Source organism: Podarcis raffonei, chromosome 16, assembly GCF_027172205.1.
Source record: "Podarcis raffonei isolate rPodRaf1 chromosome 16, rPodRaf1.pri, whole genome shotgun sequence".
Taxonomy (NCBI): Eukaryota; Metazoa; Chordata; class Lepidosauria; order Squamata; family Lacertidae; genus Podarcis; species Podarcis raffonei.
The window spans coordinates 15,948,765-15,972,543 of NC_070617.1; the positions used below are offsets into that span (position 1 = coordinate 15,948,765).

General features: G+C 46.5%; 2 protein-coding genes across 2 annotated transcripts; both read left to right on the forward strand.

Annotated features, from left to right (window-relative positions):
• The first annotated feature begins 81 nt into the window (after window positions 1-81).
• Window positions 82-12,112, forward strand: CCT3 (chaperonin containing TCP1 subunit 3). The gene is made up of 14 exons (XM_053368528.1): window positions 82-211; window positions 2,799-2,860; window positions 3,503-3,553; window positions 3,682-3,744; window positions 4,346-4,442; window positions 5,210-5,327; window positions 5,900-6,086; window positions 6,610-6,759; window positions 7,341-7,473; window positions 7,570-7,651; window positions 8,369-8,549; window positions 9,415-9,660; window positions 10,055-10,186; window positions 11,717-12,112. The coding sequence occupies exons 1-14, from the start codon at window positions 181-183 to the stop codon at window positions 11,822-11,824; spliced, it is 1,641 nt and encodes a 546-aa protein (XP_053224503.1). The 5' UTR covers window positions 82-180; the 3' UTR covers window positions 11,825-12,112.
• Window positions 12,113-14,299: 2,187 nt separating this feature from the next.
• On the forward strand, window positions 14,300-23,526 carry GLMP (glycosylated lysosomal membrane protein). The gene is made up of 7 exons (XM_053368888.1): window positions 14,300-14,422; window positions 17,899-18,156; window positions 18,392-18,589; window positions 19,656-19,874; window positions 20,857-21,134; window positions 21,677-21,826; window positions 22,776-23,526. The coding sequence occupies exons 1-7, from the start codon at window positions 14,333-14,335 to the stop codon at window positions 22,849-22,851; spliced, it is 1,269 nt and encodes a 422-aa protein (XP_053224863.1). The 5' UTR covers window positions 14,300-14,332; the 3' UTR covers window positions 22,852-23,526.
• Window positions 23,527-23,779: the final 253 nt, after the last annotated feature.

A 23,779-nucleotide genomic window follows, 5' to 3' on the forward strand; every position in this document is an offset into this window, starting at 1 on the left:
ACAGAGCCCGCTTCCTCATTGGTGGCGGCTGAGGCGCCTCCAACCCTGATTGGCTGTGCAGCCGCAGCAGTCAATTAAGGCTGTTCGGGCGCGGTGAAACGGCATTTCCCCCTCCCTTTCCTTTCCTTTCTCCTCCTCCAGAAGGTTCCGCGCCGGCTTCCCTCACGAGTCGTCGTGAAGATGATGGGCCAGCGCCCCGTCCTCGTGCTCAGTGAGTCTGAGGGAAAGAGGGGTGGGTGAGAGGAGCCCCGCCATGGACCCCGCCCCTCCTCTGCCACCTCACGAAGACCCCCCCTCAGAAAACCCCCTTAATTCGGTTACCTCACCCTTCCCCAATTCCCTCCCATAATATCTCTTTTCAGATATGCACAGAAAGTATATGTTGGAGACCACTCCTTATTATTGCCCCCTCGTACTAAATTCCCCATATAATGCTCTGCCTCCTTTAGCTCCCCCCCCCAGTATAAACTGAACCCCAACATTCCTGGTTGCTCCTGTCTCGCCTCCCCGACTGTATAATAAATATGCCCCATAATTTAAATATATCCCGCCTCTTTTATCTCTGGACACCCTCCCTAGAAAGTATGTTATGGAGACCCCCTTCCCCCCTTAACCACCTACATTCCTTGATACTCCTGTTTTGTCCCCCTCCCACAAAAAACCAAGTGTGTAATAGGAACCTTTCCTGTTCCCCTTCAAATTCTCCTCAACAACGTTCTCCTTCATTTATACCCTCCCCCCTCCCAAAAAAGTGCCTATTAAGAGGCCTTTTTGTTGCCCCTCAAATAATTTTTCTCCTGCTGTATTAAAACACTTCTTGCTCCGGCCCACCTATGTTTCACTGAATTCTGCCCTGTTTCACATTCTTCCAAAATTTCCTAAATTCTGTATCTTCCCCATCCCCCCGAAAGTATGTGTTGGGCATTTCTCCTGATCATTCCAAACCCCTCCCAGAATGCTCCATTTCATTTAACACCCTCCTCCATACTCAAAAAGTGTATATGGGGGGCTTCTACTAAATCTTCCCCATAATTTCCTGCTTCTTACATGCTGCCTCCTGCCTTCCCAGTTAATAATAATGTATTAGGTTGAGCTACTATGAGCCTTAATAGGGTTTAGGGTCCTGATCTGCTGTACCCCATTGTGTTTCAAGCTGGGCGTATACTGTGGATGTGCCTTCTCTTGTCAGTAAGCTGTTTGCGTGGAGGGTGCTCCCTTCATTAGTCTCCTCAAATATACCCCCCCAATAATTCTTCTCCCGCTGTTTTAAACACCTCTTCTTCCTACCCACCTTTGTTTCACTGAATTCTGCCTTGCTTCACATTTTATCACTGTCCGTTCCCTCACACTTTACACATATTATTCTCCATTTTAAGATGCCTAAGGCATCACACAGAACTAGGAATGAATGTTGGTGGCCCTGCCTCCTTTAAAAAAATATCCTCAGTAGACTAGTTTTGCTATTTTGTTCTGATTACTAGTTTCTTGGCTCCAGTATTGGATTGCTCTTGTTGGATCCTCCTTCCATTCATAAAAGGAGAATCAAAGTGAGATTTGACACACTATCAGAGTGGATAGAGAGAGTTTCCAAATATGGGTGTGGATTTCTGGTGCAGAACGCGCCACATGTGTGCAGCAAATAGCAGGGTTGTGGAGATGGCAGGAGTAAATATCCTAAATGGGGATACGCTTAAAGTGTGTGTGTTGAGAGAGTTCCCTAAATCAGCTTTCTGTTGCAGGCTCAAATATCATACAATACATTCCCATGTCATTGACAACAGGAGTTAGGTTTCCCTTGGTCTCTCCCTAGAGTCAAATGAATGTAGTTGAAAATTGAATAAGCCAGTGATAGCCCTTTCCTTGCTCCTCATTGTTATTGGATGTTTTAATATACCTTCCTGTCTTTGTTGGGGTGTGGGGAATGGAGATTGTAGCTGTCTGACTGCAAACTGTTTCTTAAAGGGCCCTTCTCTTAAAGAGATAGATAGAAAGAAAGAAAAGAGCATTGCTATGTAGAGAGAGAAAGTAGATACTTAGCAATTAGCAATGTGTGTTTATTCTACACATTTAACAATTTATATACTGTATTGCTTAACTACAAATTGTTTCAACTGCATGTTTAGTCAGAAGGACTCATGGGAAAGAACTCATAAATGAAATAAATAATAATAAGTAACTACCTCCAATTGGTAACTGTTTTTTACTGTGGTATGCCAATTGTAGAGTTGTTGCAGTAAAGATGTTCTGTCATTAGCATTTGAACATTCTAGACCATTGTTGGGGGGAAATAATGTACCATGTAGCCCTTAAGACAAAAATGGGTATTCCAGAAGCCTTGCTAGTGCAGGAACATCACAAGCAACTATATTGCCATTTAGGGTTGGTTGGTTATAATTTGATTTGGCTACTAGAGAAGTGATTTCCTACATTGCCTGCTACAAATTGTGTAATATTCCATTTCTTTTCCTTTAAGACATGCTTTATTTACCTATGCTGTGCTGTTATGCATTCTTACCTGAGAATACTTCTCATTGAATATGGTGGGATTAATGTCTGATTAAGCATGCATAGGAATGTGCTATATGTAGCAGAAGTCACAGATTATTATTGCACTGGGCCCATTCTAAAATCCCATGGAGGGGAGGGAATAGGAAAATAAGGAGGAATGAATGTGAACCAAAGAAGTAGTTAGGGTGAAAATGGGAGGTCTACAAAATAAATTTTAAGAAAGAGAGCCTGCATTTTTATGAACGAGTTGTATTAGATGATTTTTGTAATTGTTTTTCTGTTTGCTTTAGGCCAGAACACAAAGCGAGAGACTGGCAGAAAAGTCCAGACCGGAAATATTAATGCTGCTAAGGTATATTTTTCTGTAAAATGCATTAGGGATGTGGTGACCAGATAAAAAGAGGGTAATACTTTTTTACTTTTAACCATTGCCTAATAAAGAAAATTTCATCAAGGACACAAAGCTCTCCTGCCAGCATTCCTTCTTCTGTATTTGTTTAGTCTAAAAAGAGACGACGGGCAGACACACAAACACAAAGAAATAGAAGTCATTCCTCATTGAAGTTTTGGGTTAAAGTTGGCTCCTGGGTCTGAAAAGACTGAAGGCTGCTGATTTAATATTTGATGCAACAAACTGTCAAGCCTTTGCATAATAATATCTAATTACCTTTCCCCCATGGTCTCCAGAGTTCACTGTCTTTTCACTTCCTTTCAGTAGCCCACAGTTCTCCTGTCTCCTAGCCAAACAGATCTTTTTCCTCCCTGCACAGAAGATGACCTGTTTTTAAGTGTTCTGTTGGCAACAGCTTGCTCTTCAGATGTTGGAATGTTTATGAATATTCCATAGTATCACAGCATGTTTAGGCTTACAGTTGACAGGCAGTAGCTAATTTTGTGTCTCATAATGTTTCTGAAATTCAGCGCATAAGTATCAAGGATGTACCTAAGCTTTTCTTTTAAAATCATGTTGCCTTATCAATTCCTTCCATTTCAGACCATTGCTGATATCATCAGAACATGCTTAGGACCAAGGGCCATGATGAAGGTGAGAATACTTTTTCCCATCATTGCTCCATTAATTCACAGTAAAGAGAGAATCTGAATACACATCTTCTTTTGTTGATATTGCATTCCATGTAATCTGACATAAGTGTTTCTAAATCTCCAATGCAGATGCTGTTGGACCCAATGGGTGGCATAGTTATGACCAATGATGGCAACGCTATTCTTAGAGAAGTAAGTCTCCTTGGTGCTCACAGGAGCTGTAGTTTCTTAGGGCTTAGCCAAAAGGCAGGCACAGCCTAAGAAATAACTATATAGTCTGTCTTGCCACATATGATTTGAAGAATTGTGAAATTGAACAGTGGGAAGTGCCTCTTAATGGGAATGCCCCAAAATTAACTTTAACAGCCAAAATGGCTTTTGAGAAGCACTTTAGGGCAGCCTTCATGCTCTTATTCCACCTGAAACAGGAGTATAGGGGCTGCCTTACCTTGTTTTTCAAAAGCACTGTTTGAAGCAACTTGCACGCTTCTCTTGTCCACTCGAAGGAAAAGTGCGCAATCTGCTTCAAACAGTGCTTTTGGGAAGTGCTTTAAACTCTGCTCACCAGATGAAATAGGGATTAATCCTGCTGCCTTGGCTGTATGATCCTGTTCCCTTCTGGGAACAGGATGCACGGCCAATATAGTGAAGCATTAAACCCTGTCCTGTAATCCCATTCCATCTCTATGTAGGTCTAATTCAAGACCCCCTGGTGTTTCAGGAGGTTTCAATAAGGGAGCAGGAGTGCTCTAGAATGCAAGGTTTGTTCATGAGTCCTTCCTTGCCTTTACAGATTCAGGTCCAGCACCCAGCTGCCAAGTCCATGATTGAAATCAGCCGCACTCAGGATGAAGAGGTGGGCGATGGGACCACATCTGTGATTATACTTGGTAAGATCACTCTGTGTATGCTCTTGTATGCCTGCCTGCACAAAAGAAACCGTAAATCAGAGAAGCATGTTGGTGTGTTAAATGGCCACAAATGATTCACCTCTATTGAGGTGTTGTGGGTATCATTGTGTTGGAGACAATAGAAATATTGAACACTGGACGCCACCTGTTATTTGAATGAATGGGATCTGGACACAAGAGCATTGTGATTCTGTTTCACAGATCCCTTTCATTTCAATGGGACATGCAGGAGAATCTCTCTGGCTTTGACCCTGTGTTAAATGGTGGGGGGTACTATTTGGATTTGCCAGCTCTTTGTAAAAAAAACCAACATGTTCATAGGTGCTTGCATATTAATGAAGCCAATTTAACATGAAAAGGTGTTGGCTCTCCCCAATATGATCCATTCTCAAGAGAGCAAACCTAGATAGAGCTTGTAACATGAAAGAATCAGATAGTCTAGCATTATTAGCAGCAGTCTAGCCCAATACTTCTGTCTTGGTCCACTGTGAGTCACTTGCTGTCAAAAGGAACTATTTCTCCTCCATGCCTGGAATTGACGACACTTCTGGTTTTTGCCTCTATTTTGTACCAGCTGGCAGAGCGATCATTGGGGGAGACCTGGGGATAAAGGTCTTGAGAGGCTCTGACTAATTTGTGTCACTGGCCATAACTTGTGCTAACTGTAGTTCATTACTGTGTGCAATTCAGAAGCATTGCAGTTGGTTGCAGAAATCCTCATTAACTGCTCTCTGTTTGCTGTTTAGCTGGTGAGATGTTGTCAGTTGCAGAGCACTTCCTTGAGCAGCAGATGCACCCAACAGTGATCATTAGTGCATACCGAAAAGCTCTGGATGACATGATCACTGCTCTGAAAAAGATCAGGTGAGCAGGGAAGCTGAAAAGTAGAAGGGAATATGGTGGGTGGGCAGGTGATCTGATGACCCATCTCTGGACACCCGACGGATGTGACAGAAAAGCAAATGAAAAGCCCAGAGCTAAGTAGAAGTGATGCAAGAGTAGTTGTGATCATCACTTTGCCCAAATGTTTGTGCATCAAGGTGCAAATTCACATTTGTTCCCTGTCTATTCCTTTCTGAGGAGGGACCCTTATTTACATGATATACTAAATTATTTGCATGTGGAAGGTCCCAGGGTTCTCTGCCTGAGATCTTGAAGTTCTGTTGTCAGAATGGACAGTATTGGAGTAGATGAAATACTTGACTTGGTTTAAGCATCTTTGATAAGAGCAAAGCATTACAAATCAAAATAAAGTTGAAACATGTAGCTGGGGCAGTTGCAGAGAACTTCATGACCATCCAATCTGCTTCAAGTATGCTTTGATTTGGTCTTTGGTTGTCCCCAAAGTCTACTAGCACGCTCAGCCAGCAGTGAACTGCGTAAAGTTCTATTCTGTTTGTCTTCTGGATGACATGCTTTATGCTTGGTTTTTGCAGCACTCCAGTCGACATTGGCAACCGAGAAGCCATGCTTAAAATAATCAACAGTGCCATCAGCACAAAGGCTATCAGTCGCTGGTCAGATCTGGCCTGCACCATTGCCCTCGATGCAGTCAGGACAGTGGAGTTTGAAGAGAATGGCAGGAAGGAAATCGACATCAAGAAATATGCCAAAGTAGAAAAGGTACAAAGGGAAAAAATGTACTGCTTTTTGAAGGCCTGGAAGAAAAGTATTTGAAGCCCCTTAGGAATCACTGACACCATCTTACATTTGTGAAATAAACAAACCAAAATACAGAGAATGAATATAGATTGATCCTTCTGAGGTCATATTTGCTTTCAAGTGTGGAAGAGCCTTGCTCTCAGAGTCAGAATATTGTTTAAAGCATAGTTTATAATATACCAAAACATAAAAGGTAAAGGACTCCTGGACAGTTAAGTCCAGTCAAAGGCGACTATGGGATTGCAGCGCTCGTCTCGCTTTCAGGCCAAGGGAGCCGGCGTTTGTCCACAGTTAGTTTTCCAGGTCATGTGGCCAGCATGACTAAACCGCATATATACAATCAAAACAAAGGGAAGGTTATAATAAAACACATCCACAAGCATTACCACCTACATGCCTTCGTAGCCACAAATACAAAAGAGATTGCCTTTCCCCCACTTTTCTCTTGTTCCTGACTTGTGGGTGTCCTCTTTGCCTCATCCAGATTCCCGGTGGCTTTATTGAGGATTCATGTGTCCTGCGTGGGGTCATGATCAATAAAGACATCACTCACCCCCGGATGCGTCGCACCATCAAGAACCCCCGCATCATCTTGCTGGATTGCTCATTGGAGTACAAGAAAGGCGAGAGTCAGGTATGTTGGGCTGCAAGTCTCATCTGCTCTTTAGTGCTGAGGGCTGGAATGAGTTGAACCCAAGCACTTCTCACATCTTTTTAAACATTGTATTCTTATTGTTATCAGTTCAGATACAAAAGATACAATTCAAGATACAAGAAAGGAAAGAAAGAGCTAGCCATCTAAACAATAATTGAGATTATAATTTGTGATCAAATGATACAGGCTCATCATGCCCTCGGCAGTCTCCATTGATGGATTTATGTTTTCTTGTACCTTAGAAGGTAAAGCTAACTCTCAGTGTGCTGGCTGAAGCTGATGGAAGTCATAGTCCAAAACATCAGGAGGGTATCAGGTTGGGAAAAGTTGACCCACCATTTTATGTACCTCTTATTCTTTTAAGAGAATTATAAGCATTATATATTGTCAAAGTGGTCAGGAGATACACTTTCCAGTTAGTAGAGGATGCATATTTAACTTTCCAGTTAGTGGAGGATGCTTCGGCCTAAAAGGCAGCAAATAACGAAATAAGCAAAAGTTTATGAAAGAACCAAGTATGCCCAGTGGAGTATAAATCTCACTTGTCTTCTTTTATGCAGACTGACATTGAAATAACTCGTGAGGAGGACTTTGCTCGCATTCTGCAGATGGAGGAGGAGTTTATTCATCAGATGTGCGAGCACTTGATCAAGGTCAAACCAGATCTCATCATCACAGAGAAGGGAATCTCAGGTAAACACCAAAGTGTTTCTGTGGGTAAACATCTGGTTATTAAAATCTTCTCACCTCCCTGCCTTTGCATTGTACTTAATATTTTTTTGTTTTCAGACCTGGCACAACATTTCCTAATGAGAGCCAATATCACAGCCATACGCCGGGTGAGGAAAACTGACAATAACCGGATTGCAAGGTGATTGCAACACTGATTTTTGGTTTTGATTTTTTTATCAATACAAGCTGGTAATGTTGAAGTGAATGAACATGTTTTTGATGGCATGCCAAGGGTGCTTTCTCTTCTTCTGCATTCCATCAGTTTGTTTTTAATCTTTAGGGTAGCAGCTATCTTAGCCCAGGGCAGAGCATAGTGGTGAGGAGCCAGATATTCTTCTACTTTCCCTCCTTGTTACTACATGCTGGCTGAGGATGAAAGCTCTGATGTTCTGTCTGTTTAGTCAGGATTGTATATATCTTTTGGGGAAAATTTGGAAGCGTGGGAGAATGCTTAAGTTCTGGAAACTTCCTTTTATGCCTTAAGCCAGCTGTGGGGGGGAGTAAGGGATTAGAAGCTTCCTGATATCACTAGTAGGAAACACGGATGGTTGGGGGAGGAAACTTCACTGCCTGGCCTTCAAAACTGCAAACTTATCTGAAACCAGGCAGAGAGGCTAGGCATGCAGCTGATTAGATGCCAGCTTGATTTGTGTCCTGAAGGAAGGGTTGCCAATCCTCTGAAGAGCAGATGAGGACACAATTTCCCAGCGGTTCCGAGACCCAGTTTTCCCCTCTTCAGAATTATCCACTAGCAAGAAAACGAAACTGTTGGTAATGCCTGTCCTCCAAGGAAGAGTCTTGGGTGCAGGTGTGGAGCTACAGCATTGGAGTTGTGTCTTTTGCTCTTTTTCTGCAGGACCTGCGGGGCTCGTATTGTCAGCCGCCCAGATGAACTGCGTGAGGAGGATGTTGGGACTGGGGCAGGACTTTTTGAAGTGAAGAAAATTGGGGACGAGTACTTTACATTCATCACTGAGTGCAAGGAGCCCAAGGCCTGCACCATTATGCTCCGGGGCGCTAGCAAAGAGATTCTGGCGGTAAGCACCCAGTCATTAATAGGAGACAGATAGGCAACAACTTTTGTTCAGGGCTTTTTTTTTTCTGGGGAGACAGGAGAGATGTGGCTTTGGAATTGAATCACTTAAAGATGATCCAAATCTATGTCAACCTGTTTTGAATGTCAAGAGTTTAAAAGAACCCTCTGGAACATCTAGTCCAGCCTTCCTCAACATGGTGCCCTTCAGATATTTTGGATAGCTCCTGTTATTCCCAGCCAGCATGGCCAACGGTCAAGGATGATTGGAGTTGTAGTCGAAAACATCTTGAGAGCAGCAGATTGAGGATGGCTAGTCTAGATCACTTCCAAGAAGCTCTCTGAAACTTAATATCTTTCAAACTCCTGATGGCTCTATGTGCACTGTTTGTTTTCAGAATTAAAGTTGGCACTTGCTTTGAGTGTAGTCCTAAAACTTTTTTGTTTTTGAAATGTTGGTGTGTTTGCTGCCCCGAGATCCTTCAGGAAGGGCAGGAGAAAAATTCAGTTAAGAATAAAAAGGTTTATCTTTTAGAGTAATGAGTGTGAATAGCCTGTCCTTGGGTAAGTTAGTCCCTCTGGGTGTTCTGTGTGTATTTCTGCATCAGGAATAGTTGGCGCATTCTGTTGCTCCTTATAGAGAAATGCCTTGGAATTGCCTGTGCTCGGTGGATTTTGTCTAAGGCAAGGTGAAAACAGTGACGCCTGCACCAAGCAGCCTCCCCTGTGGGTGCTTCACGAGAGGCTTTCTGTATTTCATTAGTTATTGTATCCACAGCCATCTCCCCTTTGAAATGTTCACCAGTTTGCTAAGCATTGTGGCATGAAATGTGAACCTTTGCACTCTCTCCTCTTCCCCTTTCTTGCAGGAGGTGGAGCGCAACCTCCAGGATGCCATGCAGGTCTGTCGGAATGTCCTGATTGATGCTCAACTGGTGCCGGGAGGTGGTGCTTCTGAGATGGCCGTTGCTCATTCCTTGACAGAGAGGTCGAAGGTCATGACTGGGGTGGAGCAGTGGCCCTACCGTGCAGTTGCCCAGGCCCTAGAAGTCATTCCCAGGACCCTGATTCAGAACTGTGGCGCTAGTACCATCCGCACACTCACTTCACTACGGGTAAGGGATGTGTTTGCTGTTGCTGCTGTTCTGCTCTGATTCCTCTCCTTTTGTCCTTGCCGCTAATAGCTGAAGATTGTCAAAAGCAAGAATTGTGCTAGGTGCTCTGTGCAGAGTAGAAATGATACTGTCTGCTCAGAGGCCCCTAGAAATCATTCCAGAAAAGATTGTGAGTTTTGAACCTCAAATGTTAAATCAGCTGGGAGTGAGCATGAGCTGAGTAGATGGGAGTCCTTTAGGAATGGTCACAGGGCTGCTTCATGACCTTTGGAACTTTCTTTACAGAAGCGTGGTATTGGTGGGGTGGCAACTGGATTGTTCAGTTGAATCAATAAGTAGAAATCGGGCATTTCTGATATTGCATTGCATCAGGACTTTCTATTGTTGCTTACAGGCCAAGCACACCCAGGAAGGCAGTCAGACCTGGGGAGTAAATGGGGAGACTGGAGCCTTGGCAGACATGAAGGAGCTGGGTATATGGGAGCCTTTGTCTGTCAAGCTGCAGACCTACAAGACAGCTGTAGAGGTAAGAGAGAAACCACATGCCTGATTACACAGAAGCCAAAGTTTTCACTACCCTGCCAAAAGAGGTCTGTGGCAAGAAGTGGGTGTAAAGTCTGCCTTGTTCATTGCAAGTGAAATTTTTATTCCAAAATTCTCTTCTGGGAGAATGCTTTCTTCCCTCTGCAGTCTGCTGCTATGTGCCATGTTCATACAAGAGCACTGAAAGAATTCTTACTGGCTGCCCCACGACTTTGCTTCTCTAAGCCTGTTGATCAGGCACAGGGAACCTGTAGCCCTTCAGACTACATACATCTCACATAATGCCTGAGTGTTGGCCATGCTAGCTGTTGTGAGCTGGAGGCCAACAATATCTGGAGGCCAACAAGTTATTCAGTCACGTTGAACATCTTTGGAAAACCCTTTTATATATTTTGGGTTAAGTTTGATAATGAGAGTGAAAAGACGGCCTAATTTGCTAGTCTGACTTTCTTGGATGCATTATATTTTTAGTTTAGTTGCCCATCTTTTTAATCTCATGTCCCCACCTGTCTTAGGACATGCTGTAATCTATAAAATATACCATATTGGCACAAATATAAGACACACCCGCAAATAAGCCGCACCTTTAAAATTGAAGGGGGAGGAGAAAAAATATATATAACCAGGCTACTTCCTGTGGGGGGGGGGAGCTGGACTGCTTTGCTGGCGGCCTTTCCACCTTCCCCCTTCCTTAGGCAGCTCAGGGAAGGCTTGGGAGCAGCGGGCAGGTTGAGCGTGGCTGCTCCATGCTCCCAGCTGTTCTCTGGAGGGGGGGATCTGCATCACTTTGCCGGCGGTCTCCCCCCCCTCCCCTAGCGGAGGCTTGGGAGTGGCGGGCGGGCTGCACGCCATTGCCCCATGCTCCTGGCTGCTCTCTGGGGGATGAGAGCCCTGTCACTTTGCCGGCAGCCTCCCCCCCCCCCCGACTGCCAGGGAAGGTTTGGGAGCAGCGGGCGGTACACCGCATAAGGTCACAAATACAAGCCACACTTATATTCCGCATTGGCGGAATTGGGGTGTGTGGCTTATATTCAGGCCAATGTGGTAAAAACAGTGCTCTAATTGATGCTTGTGAAGTGGGTGAAAAAAATGAATGGTGATCATCCAGTTCTATGTTGGTGTTGGGCACACCAAGGAGAAAGTCTAGGATCATGCAAGATTAAATTGGGCATTTGGATAGAATCTGAGCTTCGATGCAATTCCTGGAGCCAACATTGTACTAGGTTTAAAGTTCTATGTCTCAGATTCCGCAAACGTATTTAAAGTACAGACACACACAAAACCTGGGGGCTGTAGTTTTCCCCTCAGAGCTACAATTCCCAGTGCCCCTTGTCAAGCTACAGTTCACAGGATTCTTTGGGGGCAGTGCTTTAAATGTATGGTGTGTATACAGCCATAGTATAAAGACCAGTTGGCAACTTGTGTTATCTTACAAATCACAGGAGTATAGGATGGGAATTCTGCCTCTCCCAAGATTATTGTTCTTACTGACAAAAAGTTTTCTCCACCTTAGACTGCTGTCCTCCTCCTGCGTATTGATGACATTGTTTCGGGCCATAAGAAGAAAGGAGATGATCAAAGCCAGCAGCAGCCTGGAGCCCCAGATGGACCCCAAGAGTAACTTTGTGGAGTTTGGAAAGAGCTATAGGGAAAGCCATGCGCTGGGATAGCTGGACATGGAAACCACCTGGATTGATTTTGAGTGCTGCTTTTCTTCTCTCTCCCCTCCCCCACCTGGGTTCAAGGGCAGTCAGTGTCCAAATACCAATTTGTTTCAAGCGGAGAGAAAAAAGGAAGGCCAATGATGCGTTGGTTACCCCCATTCTGTTAAGGAGACACTGACGCTTTATTTAAACGTATACTGTAGCTTCTTTGTGGCTTTATTAATAAAAATGTCACCACATTCATAGATCAATTTTCTTTGTCACTTCTTCCTGTCCATAGCTGTAATGAGACTTCTTTCTGTGGTGTGGTCTCAAATCCAGCTGCTTTGGAGCAGTTTCACACTTTGTGCACCAGCATAGCCAGGCTTGCCTTGGGCAAGGGCTACAGCCATACTCGTCTGTCTTGTGCATGTATCTTAAGCACCTGATTGATACAGTCAAATATTTTTGAAAATGTCCATTTTTTCCTCCCCTAAGGGAATTCCAAACAGTTAACATCAAGCAATATTAATAATTGATGCCATATCAAAGGTATGATGAAACCATTACAGAACTGGTAAGCAGAACAGAGTGCCAGTTTAGTTTTCCCCAGTGTAGCACAACTTAAACAAGCCAGATCTTCACCAGCCACCAGAAGGCATATAGTGAGGTGGCCATATGAGAGGGCACTCCACAGTGCTGGCCCCACAATCATAGAGTCCCTGTTGTTCATGCAACATACAACTACTGAACATAAAAATGTTAGCAAATGCGTTTTGACCCTCAAGTCTTCCTTAGTGGTGCTAATTGCATATATATACCTGCAGATCACTGCAGATGGTGACAGAAGTCATGAAATTAAAAGACGCCTGCTCCTTGGGAGAAAGGCGATGGCAAACCTAGAAAGCATCTTAAAAAGCAGAGACATCACCTTGCCAACAAAGGTCCGTATAGTTAAAGCTATGGTTTTCCCAGTAGTGATGTATGGAAGTGAGAGCTGGACCATAAAGAAGGCTGATCGCCGAAGAATTGATGCTTTTGAATTATGGTGCTGGAGGAGACTCTTGAGAGTCCCATGGACTGCAAGAAGATCAAACTTATCCATTCTGAAGGAAATCAGCCCTGAGTGCTCACTGGAAGGACAGATCCTGAAGCTGAGGCTCCAATACTTTGGCCACCTCATGAGAAGAGAAGACTCCCTGGAAAAGACCCTGATGTTGGGAAAGATGGAGGGCACAAGGAGAAGGGGACGACAGAGGACGAGAAGCTACAAACGAGTTTGACCAAATTGCGGGAGGCAGTGGAAGACAGGAGTGCCTGGCGTGCTCTGGTCCATGGGGTCACGAAGAGTCGGACACGACTAAATTACTAAACAACAACAACCTACATCCAGTTTGACGTGACCTGCAGATGTTGGAGAACGATTTACAAACATCCCAGAAACGAATTGGTAGCCAGTACAGTCAGCCCAGGATCGGTATAATATGCTCAAACTGTCTTGCCCCGGAGAGCAACCTGGCACTGGCTGAAGTTTCCAAACTGTCTTCAGAGGCACACCATGTAAAAACCATATAAACAAGTTTAAAACACATCATGTACTCTTAATTACCTGCATAGGCCTGGTGAAATAGAAAACTTCAAAGGCATTTAAAAGTTGAAGCAGAAGGTACCTGCTGCGTCTTTATTAACAAGAGTATCCCACAATACTAGGCTGATAAAATTAAAGGCTGTTTCTTGTTTGCAAATGAGCCTCACCAACTTAGGGAATGGCCAATGATGCTTCTGCTGATGATCTCTGATGGAGCTGGGGTATATATAAGGTAACCTGGACCTAAGTTCAGAACTTTGTAAACTAATCTGGCTTGGAAGAAGATAGGCAGCCAAACAAAGATATCCCATGTTCTTGGCCAGATGCCCCCACCAGCATTCTGACTGACAGATTCTGCACCAGCTGCAGCTTCTGAACTAGACCCAAGGGCAGCCCCACATCAAGCCTTGAAGTTACCAATGCATGGCATACAGTGATCAAACTATCCCTGCCCAGGAACAGCTGTAGCTGAGAACCAGACAAAGCCATCCAAGTTGGTGGCCATCATTGCCTCCAGTGGGAGCAACTTCCATAGTTTATGAGCTGTGTGAAGCACTTTACAGTATTTTACATATACAGGGTAAAGTGTTGCTTCCTGCAGAATACAGAAAAGAGCAAAAAAACAGGGGTTTTGGGGAGGCATTTGGTTAGCCACTGTGAGGCCAGGATGTGGGACATGCAGCATGACACTGTTATTCTGGTCCACAAGCCTCCGTGCTTTTCCTTCTGCTGCAAGAATCCGGGTTCCGTTCCATTCTCTCCCAAGAAAAGAAACCCAGCAAGCCGACTCCTCCACGCAGCGGCCCCTTTAAGAGCCTCCTCCCTTTTTAAGAATGAACCGGAATGATCAGCTGCAGGCGTCACGTGGTCTTGCAGCCCTGGCAGTTGGAGGAGCAACATGCTGGCAGGCGGCGGCGGCTGGGTCTGGCTGCCCCTCCTGTGGCTGGTGGGGAGCCGGGCAGGGGATCCCGCCGGGTATAAGAGGAAGGTAGGACGGCCCAGGGGCCGGTGGGTGGATGCCCTCCTTGGAGGAGATTTATTTCTAAGGGATGTTTGAGGGCTGGGTGAGGTCAGCCGCTGCCAGCCTGGGCTGGCTCATGGTGGCTGGGGCTGATGGGAGCTGTAGTCCAAAACATCTGGTGGACGGGCAGGTTGGCAAAGGCTAGGAGCCTCGGGAGCTGCCTTATGCAGAGTCAGAGCATTGGTCTATCTAGCTCAGTGTTGCCGGCACTGACTGGCAGCAGCCGCTCTCCTGGGTTCTGGCCAGGGGACATTCCCAGCCCTACCTGCCTTATACTGACTCAGACCATGCTCCATCTAGCTCAGTATTGTCTACACTGACTGGCAGCCGTGGTTCTCCAGGATTTGGGGCAGGAAGTCTATTCCAACCCTACCTGGAGATGATGTTGGGGATTGAACTTTGGAGCTTTTAACATACAACCCAGGTGCTCTCCCTCTGAGCTCTGGCTCCTTCTAGTGTCATGGGAAGTTGCCTTATACCAAGTCCGACCATTCGTCCATCTAGCTCAGTATTGCCTGCACCGGTTGGCAGTGGCATTCCGGGGTTTCAGGCAGGGATTCTATTCCAACCCTACCTGGACATGCTACTGGAGATCGCACCTGGGATCTTCTGCATGCAAAGCAAATGCTCTCCAGCTTTTCTCAACCTGTGGGTCCCCAGATGTTGTTGAACTACAACTCCCATCACCCCTAGCTAGCAAGGCCAGAGCTCAGGGATTATGGGAGTTGTAGTCCAACAACATCTGGGGACCCACAGGTTGAGAACCGCTGCGAGTCTACCCACTGAGCTGCAGCTGACGCTGATCAATGTTGTGTACCCCAGGAATGGGATGCCCCTCTGGTCCTCCAGGTGTTGGGCTCCATTGCCCATCCACCTGGCAATATAGTTCAGCAACACCTGAAGCTTTATTTTTACATGCTAATTTACACTTATTATGTTTTATTTTCTCTGTTACGCCTGTTGAAGGAAAGAAAAGTGGGGGGCGGGAGAGAGAACGACCTGTGAAAATGAGAAAAACAGGAAGAGAGAGGAAAACTGTGCTGTGTTGTGGGTGGATTTTAGGACTAGGGGATTTCCATGTGGGCTCCAACCATTTCAAAGACCCAACTTTGAATCTTGTTCTCCCAAATGGGAGCCAGTTGTTGCTTTTAACCACTGTGTGTTTTTATGAGTTCCAAATCCTTGCTCCGTCATAAAGCCCTGCAAGATTCCTCTTGGGGCTAGTCAGCATTTCTGTTTTATATTTTAATCCTCCTTCCTCTCTGTTGCTCCGGAAGGCATGGTTTTCCCTCTGTGTTATCCTCACAGCATCCGTGTAAGGTAGGGCAAGGCAGAATAGAAGTGCCTGGGCCACAGAGGTCACCCAGTGAGTTTCATGGCTCAGTGGGGATTTGAACCCCTAGCCTGACACTCAGTCCACTGAACAATGCCAGCTCTCCACCTCTGAGCCTGGCCCACCACGTAAGCTTGTTGTGAGGGTGAGATGGAAGCAGAGCCAAACATACACCACCTTCAGCTTCCTGGAAGGAAGTGTGGGGTTAAAATACAAAAAAAAGGATGCATGTGCATGTTTTTAAAATGGCAGATCCAATCTTGTAAGCTGCGATTCACAACTAGAACCAAGACTCTGAGCTTTTCGAAGACAGTGTGTTCCTGCATTGTCTGATTTTTGCCTCCCGAAAATCTTGCGCCAGGGCCAAATCTGACTCCTGGGAATCACCACTTGTTCCTCTGATCTCTGGATGGGACACCAGTGTGTTAGACTTCTCTGGTGCCCTGTTTTTTATACTGAGGGTGAGGAGATCAACAGGGGTCCCAAGCAGGAGTTTCAGACTCTCAAATCCTGCCTTTGGCCTGTGAAAAATATGTATGTGTGCATTGGTATTCCCTGCTTAGAAGCCAGATCAGGAGTCTGTAGGGACTTAATTTTTCTCCTGGTGAAACACTACCACCAAGGTGCAAAGTTAGGGAATCAAATCCATTCATTTCCTGTCAGTGTTCGGGGTGTAATAAAACCCACATTCCAACCTCATTGCCTGCTTTCCCACTCTAAGCTGCTTGGGCTGAGGCAAATTACAGGTTTGTTTGTGTTTAAAAAAATACTTTTTTCTTGACGTTTTTAAAACCAAGGCCCAAAATGCACTGCAGTAAAAATACAAGGAAGGAAAATGGTGATCTTCCCTTAGTTCCGCAATCACTTTTGGTTTCACAGTACATTAATATTTTTTTAAAATGGAGACTTGTCCTTATTTGCTGGACTAACATCAGAAAGAAGAGTAATAAACACAGTCCTGGACTGCCTTTCTCAATATGGTTAGAAATTCTTTTCTTTAACTTCTAAAAGTTGTCAACCCTAGAAGAAGTTCTTAGTGAGCTGATATGTAAGGCAAGTATTCCTTGCTTTTCAGTTATGTAATACTTTCAGTCCATTCTTTTTTTTACAGTGGGAATTAGATATGCTGATCTGGTCATATTTCAGTGTTTTGAAATGGCCATTGACAAAGGCAGGAGGGATTTGCAATTCAAAACTGCTAGATCCCAAGTTGGCTTTGGATTGTAGTTTTCTTTGAAAATAAACTAAATGAAGCTCGAAGCACTCTCTTCTCTGACAGTTCTCTACACCACGGGAGGGATTTTTGCATGCCCCCTGTCCCCACCCAGCACTGGCTTGAGTCTCCCAGAAGATTGCCCAGATGTGGGAATGTGACTCTTGAGCTGTGTGTTGAGTGTTGGGCTAAAACCCGGGCAAGACCAGGATTCGAATCCGCACTCAGCTACGAAACTCATTAGGTGACCTTGGGCCAGTCACTGCTTCTCCCAACCTAACCTACCTCACAGGGTTGTTGTGAGGATAAAAATGGGGAGGAGAGGAGGACAATGTATGCCATTTCCTATTCCTTGGAAGAAAGAAGGTGGGATGCAATAAATAAATAAGTGAAACACTCTTAGGCCACAGGTAATGAAAAGCCCATAAGGGACGCGGATGGCGCTGTGGGTTAAACCACAGAGCCTAGGGCTTGCTGATCAGAAGGTTGGCGGTTCGAATCCCCGTGACGGGGTGAGCTCCCGTTGCTCGGTCCCAGCTCCTGCCAACCTAGCAGTTCGAAAGCACGTCAAAGTGCAAGAAGATAAATAGGTACCACTGTGGCGGGAAGGTAAACGGCGTTTCCGTGCGCTGCTCTGGTTCGCCAGAAGCAGCTTAGTCATGCTGGCCACATGTACGCCGGCTCCCTCGGCCAGTAAAGCAAGATGAGCGCCGCAACCCCAGAGTCGTCCGCAACTGGACCTAACGGTCAGGGGTCCCTTTACCCTTTACCTAATGAAAAGCCCAAGGCCTGGCAAAAAAGAAGTGTTTATGCCTGGTGCCTAAAGATACGTAATAATGACTTTGCCCGGCGTTTGTGAAGCAGATTTAACACCCTGGTGGGGACGCCCATTTCCAGGTCTCCCTGGAGTATAACCCTGGCTGGAACAGCTCTGCCGTGAACCTCCTGCACGTCCGGGCGGTGGGTCTCAACGACACCATCCATTATGTCTGGAGTACCATCGGGGCACCCACTGTGTTGCTGGTCTACACAAGAAGCCAGAGCAGTGGTCTCCACGTCAACTGGACCCGGCTCCTCTCCCCCTCGCCCTCCGGAGCCATCCAGGTCGAGCCAGCTGGAAGCGTTTTGTATTCCATGGCTGTCATCTTTTCCAAGGTAAGCTTGGGGGCCTGCGGAGTCTGAAATGAAGGCAGGAGGTGGTGTGTGGGGTCATCCAAGTGGAGTGGAACGAGAATGGCAGCAGTGGGGAGAAAAGGGGTGTGAACATAACTGCTCCAGGACATTGGGCATCATCTGGCTAGCCACTATGAGAACACGGTGCTGGGCTAGATGGGGCCTACTTTGGCCTAATCCAGCTGGGCTCGTCCTACATTAACACGGATGTTTCTAGGTGTTTGAGTACAACGGCACAAAGACCTCAGATCTCTCCAAAGCTAATGCAAGCAGCTTCTACCCTACCTATGATTTGGCCAACTTCACCTGGGACAGCCTTGATGGCCGGCTGAACGAGACTACTTTGACAGCAACGTTTCAGGGGGTTGGCCCCGACTCTGGAGGAACCTTCCGGAACGGAAGCATCTCCTTCCAGGTAAAAAAGGGCGTGGCTTCCCCTCCGACAGGTCAGAGAGCCAGTTGCTGCGTGTTGTCATGACGGGCTGTTGTAGATCATTCCGTATATCTAATCAGTGATGCAAGGTGGAATTTTTCTCTCTTCGACAATGGATGGGTGTCAGTTGCAAATAAATACAGTGGTACCTCGGGTTAAGTTCTGGAGGTCCATTCTTAACCTGAAACTGTTCTTAATCTGAAGCACCACTTTAGCTAATGGGGCCTCCTGCTGCTGCTGCGCTGCCGGAGCATGATTTCTGTTCTCATCCTGAAGCAAAGTACTTAACCCGAGGTAATATTTCTGGGTTAGTGGAGTCTGTAACCTGAAGCGTATGTAACCCGAAGTACCACTGTATAAGGCAGCTTTGTTTTTTCCAAACTTGGTTCGCTAGATGAAAGTCAAATAAACATGCTAAATTAGATCACTTTTTCGGGAGGGCATGGGGAACATCTGTGGCTGCGCATAGTTAAACTATGGAACTCGCTGCCACAGGAGGCTGGGATGGCCACCAATTTGGATGGCTTTGAAAGAGGATTCAACAGATTCATGGAGGAGAAAGCTATCAATGGCTACTAGCCGTAATGACTATGCTCCGTCTCCATACTTGGAGGCAGCAAAGCTTATGAATACCAGCTATGGAAACCACAGGAGTGGAGAAGGTTCTTGTGCTCAGGTGCTGCTTGCGGGTTTCCCATAATGGGCATCTGGTTGGCCACTGTGGGAACAGGATGCTGGACTAGATGGGCCACTGGAATTGAAATGGAATTGAAATATAAGGAATTGAAGGAGGAGGGCTGGGGAACCTTTGGCCCTACATATGTAGCTTGATCCAGCCCCCATTGTCTCCACTGGCCATACTGTTTGGGGCTCATGAGAGTTGGCAGTCCAATGATACACCTGGACAGCCGTGGCTTCTCCACCCTGGGCTGTTTTTATCCAGCTATGCCACAGCACGTCTCTTGCAACTGCAGGGCACGCACTGTGAGACTCTCTTGCCTAACCAGCCAACTTTCCACCGTTGGCGGTCCCCGTCGCTGCTCCCCAGGTGACGGCGTATGAAGAGACCGGCCGCGACGGCCTGCTCCCGCGTCTCCTGCACACAGCCAACAGCTCCAAGGTGGACTTTGTCATGCGCGGGGTCGCTCCTCGGGGCAACCGCTCTCGCTTTGCACTGGAGATCGTCACCGTGGAGGAGAGAGGCGGGCAGAAGCAGTTGGAATCCACCCGCTCGATTGACGACGAGTATACGCCGACCATATTCGAGGTAATCCCGCTGCTGGGGTACGAAACGTGCAGAAAGGTGCCTCTGAAACGTGTGCAGAGTGTCATTTCCCTGCTATCTAGCCACGCTTAGCTCCAAGTATTGAGGTTAGGAAAAGGGGCTTCTGGCTTAGGAGGGTACCAGAGAGGTAGGCATTAGCCCTAAAATCCCAAACTGAGGCTGGATGGCCATCGGCCAGGGATTCCTTAGCTGTGATTCCTGCATCGTAGGGTGTTAGGACTAGAGGGCTCTTGGTTCCCCTTCCAACTCTATGATTCCTCTTGCCTGGAAATTATTTACCGTATTTTTCCATGTATAACATGCCCCCGTGTATAAGACGACCCCTATTTTTTGGGACTCCAAATTGAGGAAATGGGAGATTGCCCACAGTTGGTGAGCTTTGGGGGGGTTTGCCAACAATCGCTCACCTGCCTGACTGCCACTGCCAATCCCACGCATCGGTGAAGCCACCAGCAGCCGCCAATCACCCGCCCAAATGCCACAGCAGCAAATCGCCGGCAGACCTTGCCGCAGCCACCAATCACCAGACCAAACCAGACCAGTTCTGTGAGGTAGGTTAGAGAGAGACAGACAGACAGACACAAACAGAGAGAGCAGTTGCCTCAAGTTGACTTATTATTAATAGTAGTAGTAATAGGCCAGTGGGATCATTACGCTTTAAATCAGGGGTAGGCAGCCTAATTGCCTTCTAAATCCGGCCCACGGATGGTCCTGGAATCAGCGTGTTTTTACATGAGTAGAATGTGTCCTTTTATTTAAAATGCATCTCTGGGTTATTTGTGGGGCATAGGAATTCGTTCAATTTTTTATTTTTTATTTTCAAAATATAGTCCGGCTCCCCACATGGTCTGAGGGACGGTGGACCGGCCCACAGCTGAAAAAGGTTGCTGACCCCTGCTTTAAATGTATGGTGTGAATGTGATCCTAATTTCATGAATGCCCTCTTTTCCTTTCCTTGGAGCAGATGGCCCAGCTGGTTTCTGTCCCCCGCAACGACAGCGCTGGGTTCAGCTTCCTCCAATGGAAGACGGCAGCGTACAGCGCCTTGCAGCCCAAGCGGGAAGACACCGTCCACTGCGAGTATTACCACCTGGAGACAGAGAATCGCACCGTTCCTCGGCCTAGCATAGCCCACGCCTACTTTGGGGAGGAGCTGGAGGTCCACAATGGCGTGGCCGCCATCAACATCTCCTTCGGCAGCGAGGACAGCGAGGCCTACCAAGAAAAGAGCTACCTGAGCTGGTGAGAAGCGGTCTTGGGGGGCTAGGTTTCTTTTCTCTGTGTAAAAAACAGGTGGGGAAAAGGAGGCCCCTCTTAAACCCCTACGCCACACGGACAGTGGATGGAGAGGAGGGAGAAGCAAGTCTATAAGTTGAGGTAAAGGTACCCCTGACCATTAGGTCCAGTCGTGGCCGACTCTGGGGTTGCGGCACTCATCTCGCTTTATTGGCTGAGGGAGCCGGCGTACAGCTTCTGGGTCATGTGGCCAGCATGACTAAGCCGCTTCTGGCAAACCAGAGCAGCGCATGGAAACGCTGTTTACCTTCCCGCCAGAGCGGTACCTATTTATCTACTTTGACGTGCTTTCAAACTGCTAGGTTGGCAGGAGCAGGGACCGAGCAAAGGAGCTCACCCCGTCACGGGCATTCGAACCGCCAACCTTCTGATCGGCAAGCCCTAGGCTCTGTGGTTTAACCCACAGCGCCCCCCACGTCCCATATAAGTTGAGGTATTGGCTAACAATTTCTCTTCTCTCCCCCCACCCCACCTGTCACCCCTTCCAGGTCTGCGCTGATTGGCTTCGGCGAGCCCCCCAAGGACGGGTTCTCCCCCCTAGTGATCGCAATCCTCGCAGTGGGGCTGGGGACTCCAGTGCTGCTGCTGGTGGGGGGCAGCATCACCGTCCTCGTCTCTCGGAAGAAGCCCTATACAGAGTACGAACCCATCAACTGAGTGTTGTCAGTGGACTGTTGCCCTCAGTGGCTTGGCCAAACTGGCTTCTGGTAGCTTAACTCCAGAGGCATTTCATGCAGCTGTTTCTGGGGAATGTTTCTTCTGTTTCCTTCAGGGGGACGTCTCAGTGGCTTAATTTATCTCCTGGTGAAGATGCTCTGGTCTGCTTACTATGTTTGGGTACCCTCGGTAGATGGATGGTGCTACCTGGTGGGGCCACTTGTCCCCCACCTGTATTCTCTTGAGGGAGGAGGGATGTGTGTTTCAATAGTCCGGCTGCTTATCAGGATCACTCCCCAGAAGTTTCCCTTTCTACCACTTGAAATTATTGTCACTTGGAAGAATCTACCGTGATATGAGCAGTTCTCAATATTCCAGGAGCACAGGGGTGTTTACAATGGGACAGGGAATGTGTGGACCATTAGACATACTTGGACTCCAGCTGCTGTTGTCATCCCTGATCAAGGGCTTCTGGGAGTCGGAGTCTGTCAGCATCTTGAGGGCTGCAAGTTCCCGGTCCCTGGTTTACGGTGCCCATTTCCCAAAGAGGATTCTGTGGTTTTTCTTTCGCTGGGGGACACTGGAGAGGCTGAATTGTCTTTTCATTTCCCCCCCCCCAACACCCTGCGATAAGCTTTGGGGAGGGGTAGTATTTTGGGTCCTCCGTTCCCTCAGACATTCACTTTCTTACCCTCTCAAAAGATAACGGTGTCTTTGCACTGCATTGCTTCATCAACAATCTCTTGACCAGACATCTTTCCAAAGATACGTTCTGCCTTTCATTTTTTTTAAAAAAAGCATTGTCTTGTTTTCAACGGGTGACATTTACAAAGTACTGTTTTTTTAAAAAAACAAAAATATTGCTGAAATGCCTCCTACAGTTGCAAACTTCTTTTCCAATTGAGGCTCCTCTGTATTATTTTTTTTAAGGGAACAAAGCTTTCCCCTGGTGGAGCCCTTCCGAGATGGTGGAGGCTGCAGCTGTTTCTCTTGCTGTGCAATATAATGATGATGGTGATGATGATTTGAACAGCTATATCCTCTGGTTCTCTCTCTCCGTGATACAGCTGTCAAATGTGGGAAGGGAAGCTGGCAACCCGTTTTGTCTTTTCCCCCCACAAAAAGGGTAAGCCACTGTTGTTGTGTTTACAGGCTAACGGCCATGAAACAAAGGACAAATTGCACTATTGACTGTTAAGTAAAGCACCTTTTTGTTATTCTGGAAGTTAGGGTCAGAAAACCAGGACACCCCAAAATTGTTGAGCTTTTTTTAAAAAGGAAATCTCCGAAATAGTTGAGGTCAATTGTCAGAGGGCCGCTTGAAGAGCCAGTTCGGAAGCTCTCGTTTGAAGCGAGAAGGGCTTCCATTTGGGCTGTGTGGACATCTTTTGGGGTTGGTAAGGGGAAGCCAGTTCTGATTCCTTCGTTGGTGTGAAGCACCACAGCACAGCCTAAGGCAAATCTCCCCAACCTGGTGCCTTCTGGATGTTGTTCAACCCAGCCAGCACGGCCAATACTCAGGGATGATGGGAAGTGTAGTTCAGCAATATCTGAAGGGCAGCAGGTTGGGGAAGGGAGGTCATGGGGAGGGTTCATTTGCAGAGGTTGTCGGGGAGTTTATGTGCATTTCCAGCTGCCACTTGTCTCTTGTGGACCAATTAAAGATTATTTTGTTTTGGAATTTGTTTTGTGTGGTTTCTGCAGGCTAATGCCTCTTTCTTTCAGAGCTAAATTTAGGGAGGTGAAGAATCGTTTCTTAATTTTCAATATTGGTATGTGGTCATTTTTTAAACCCTTTCTGTTTAAGGAAAGGTCAAAGGTCAGCTGCCCATTCATCTTTTGTTGCGTTTCCATACTCTGTGAAACAGTGGAATCTACATGTTTTTCACTTCTGCCATTACTGTTCCTGGTTTTGCAATCCTCTGGCTGGCTTC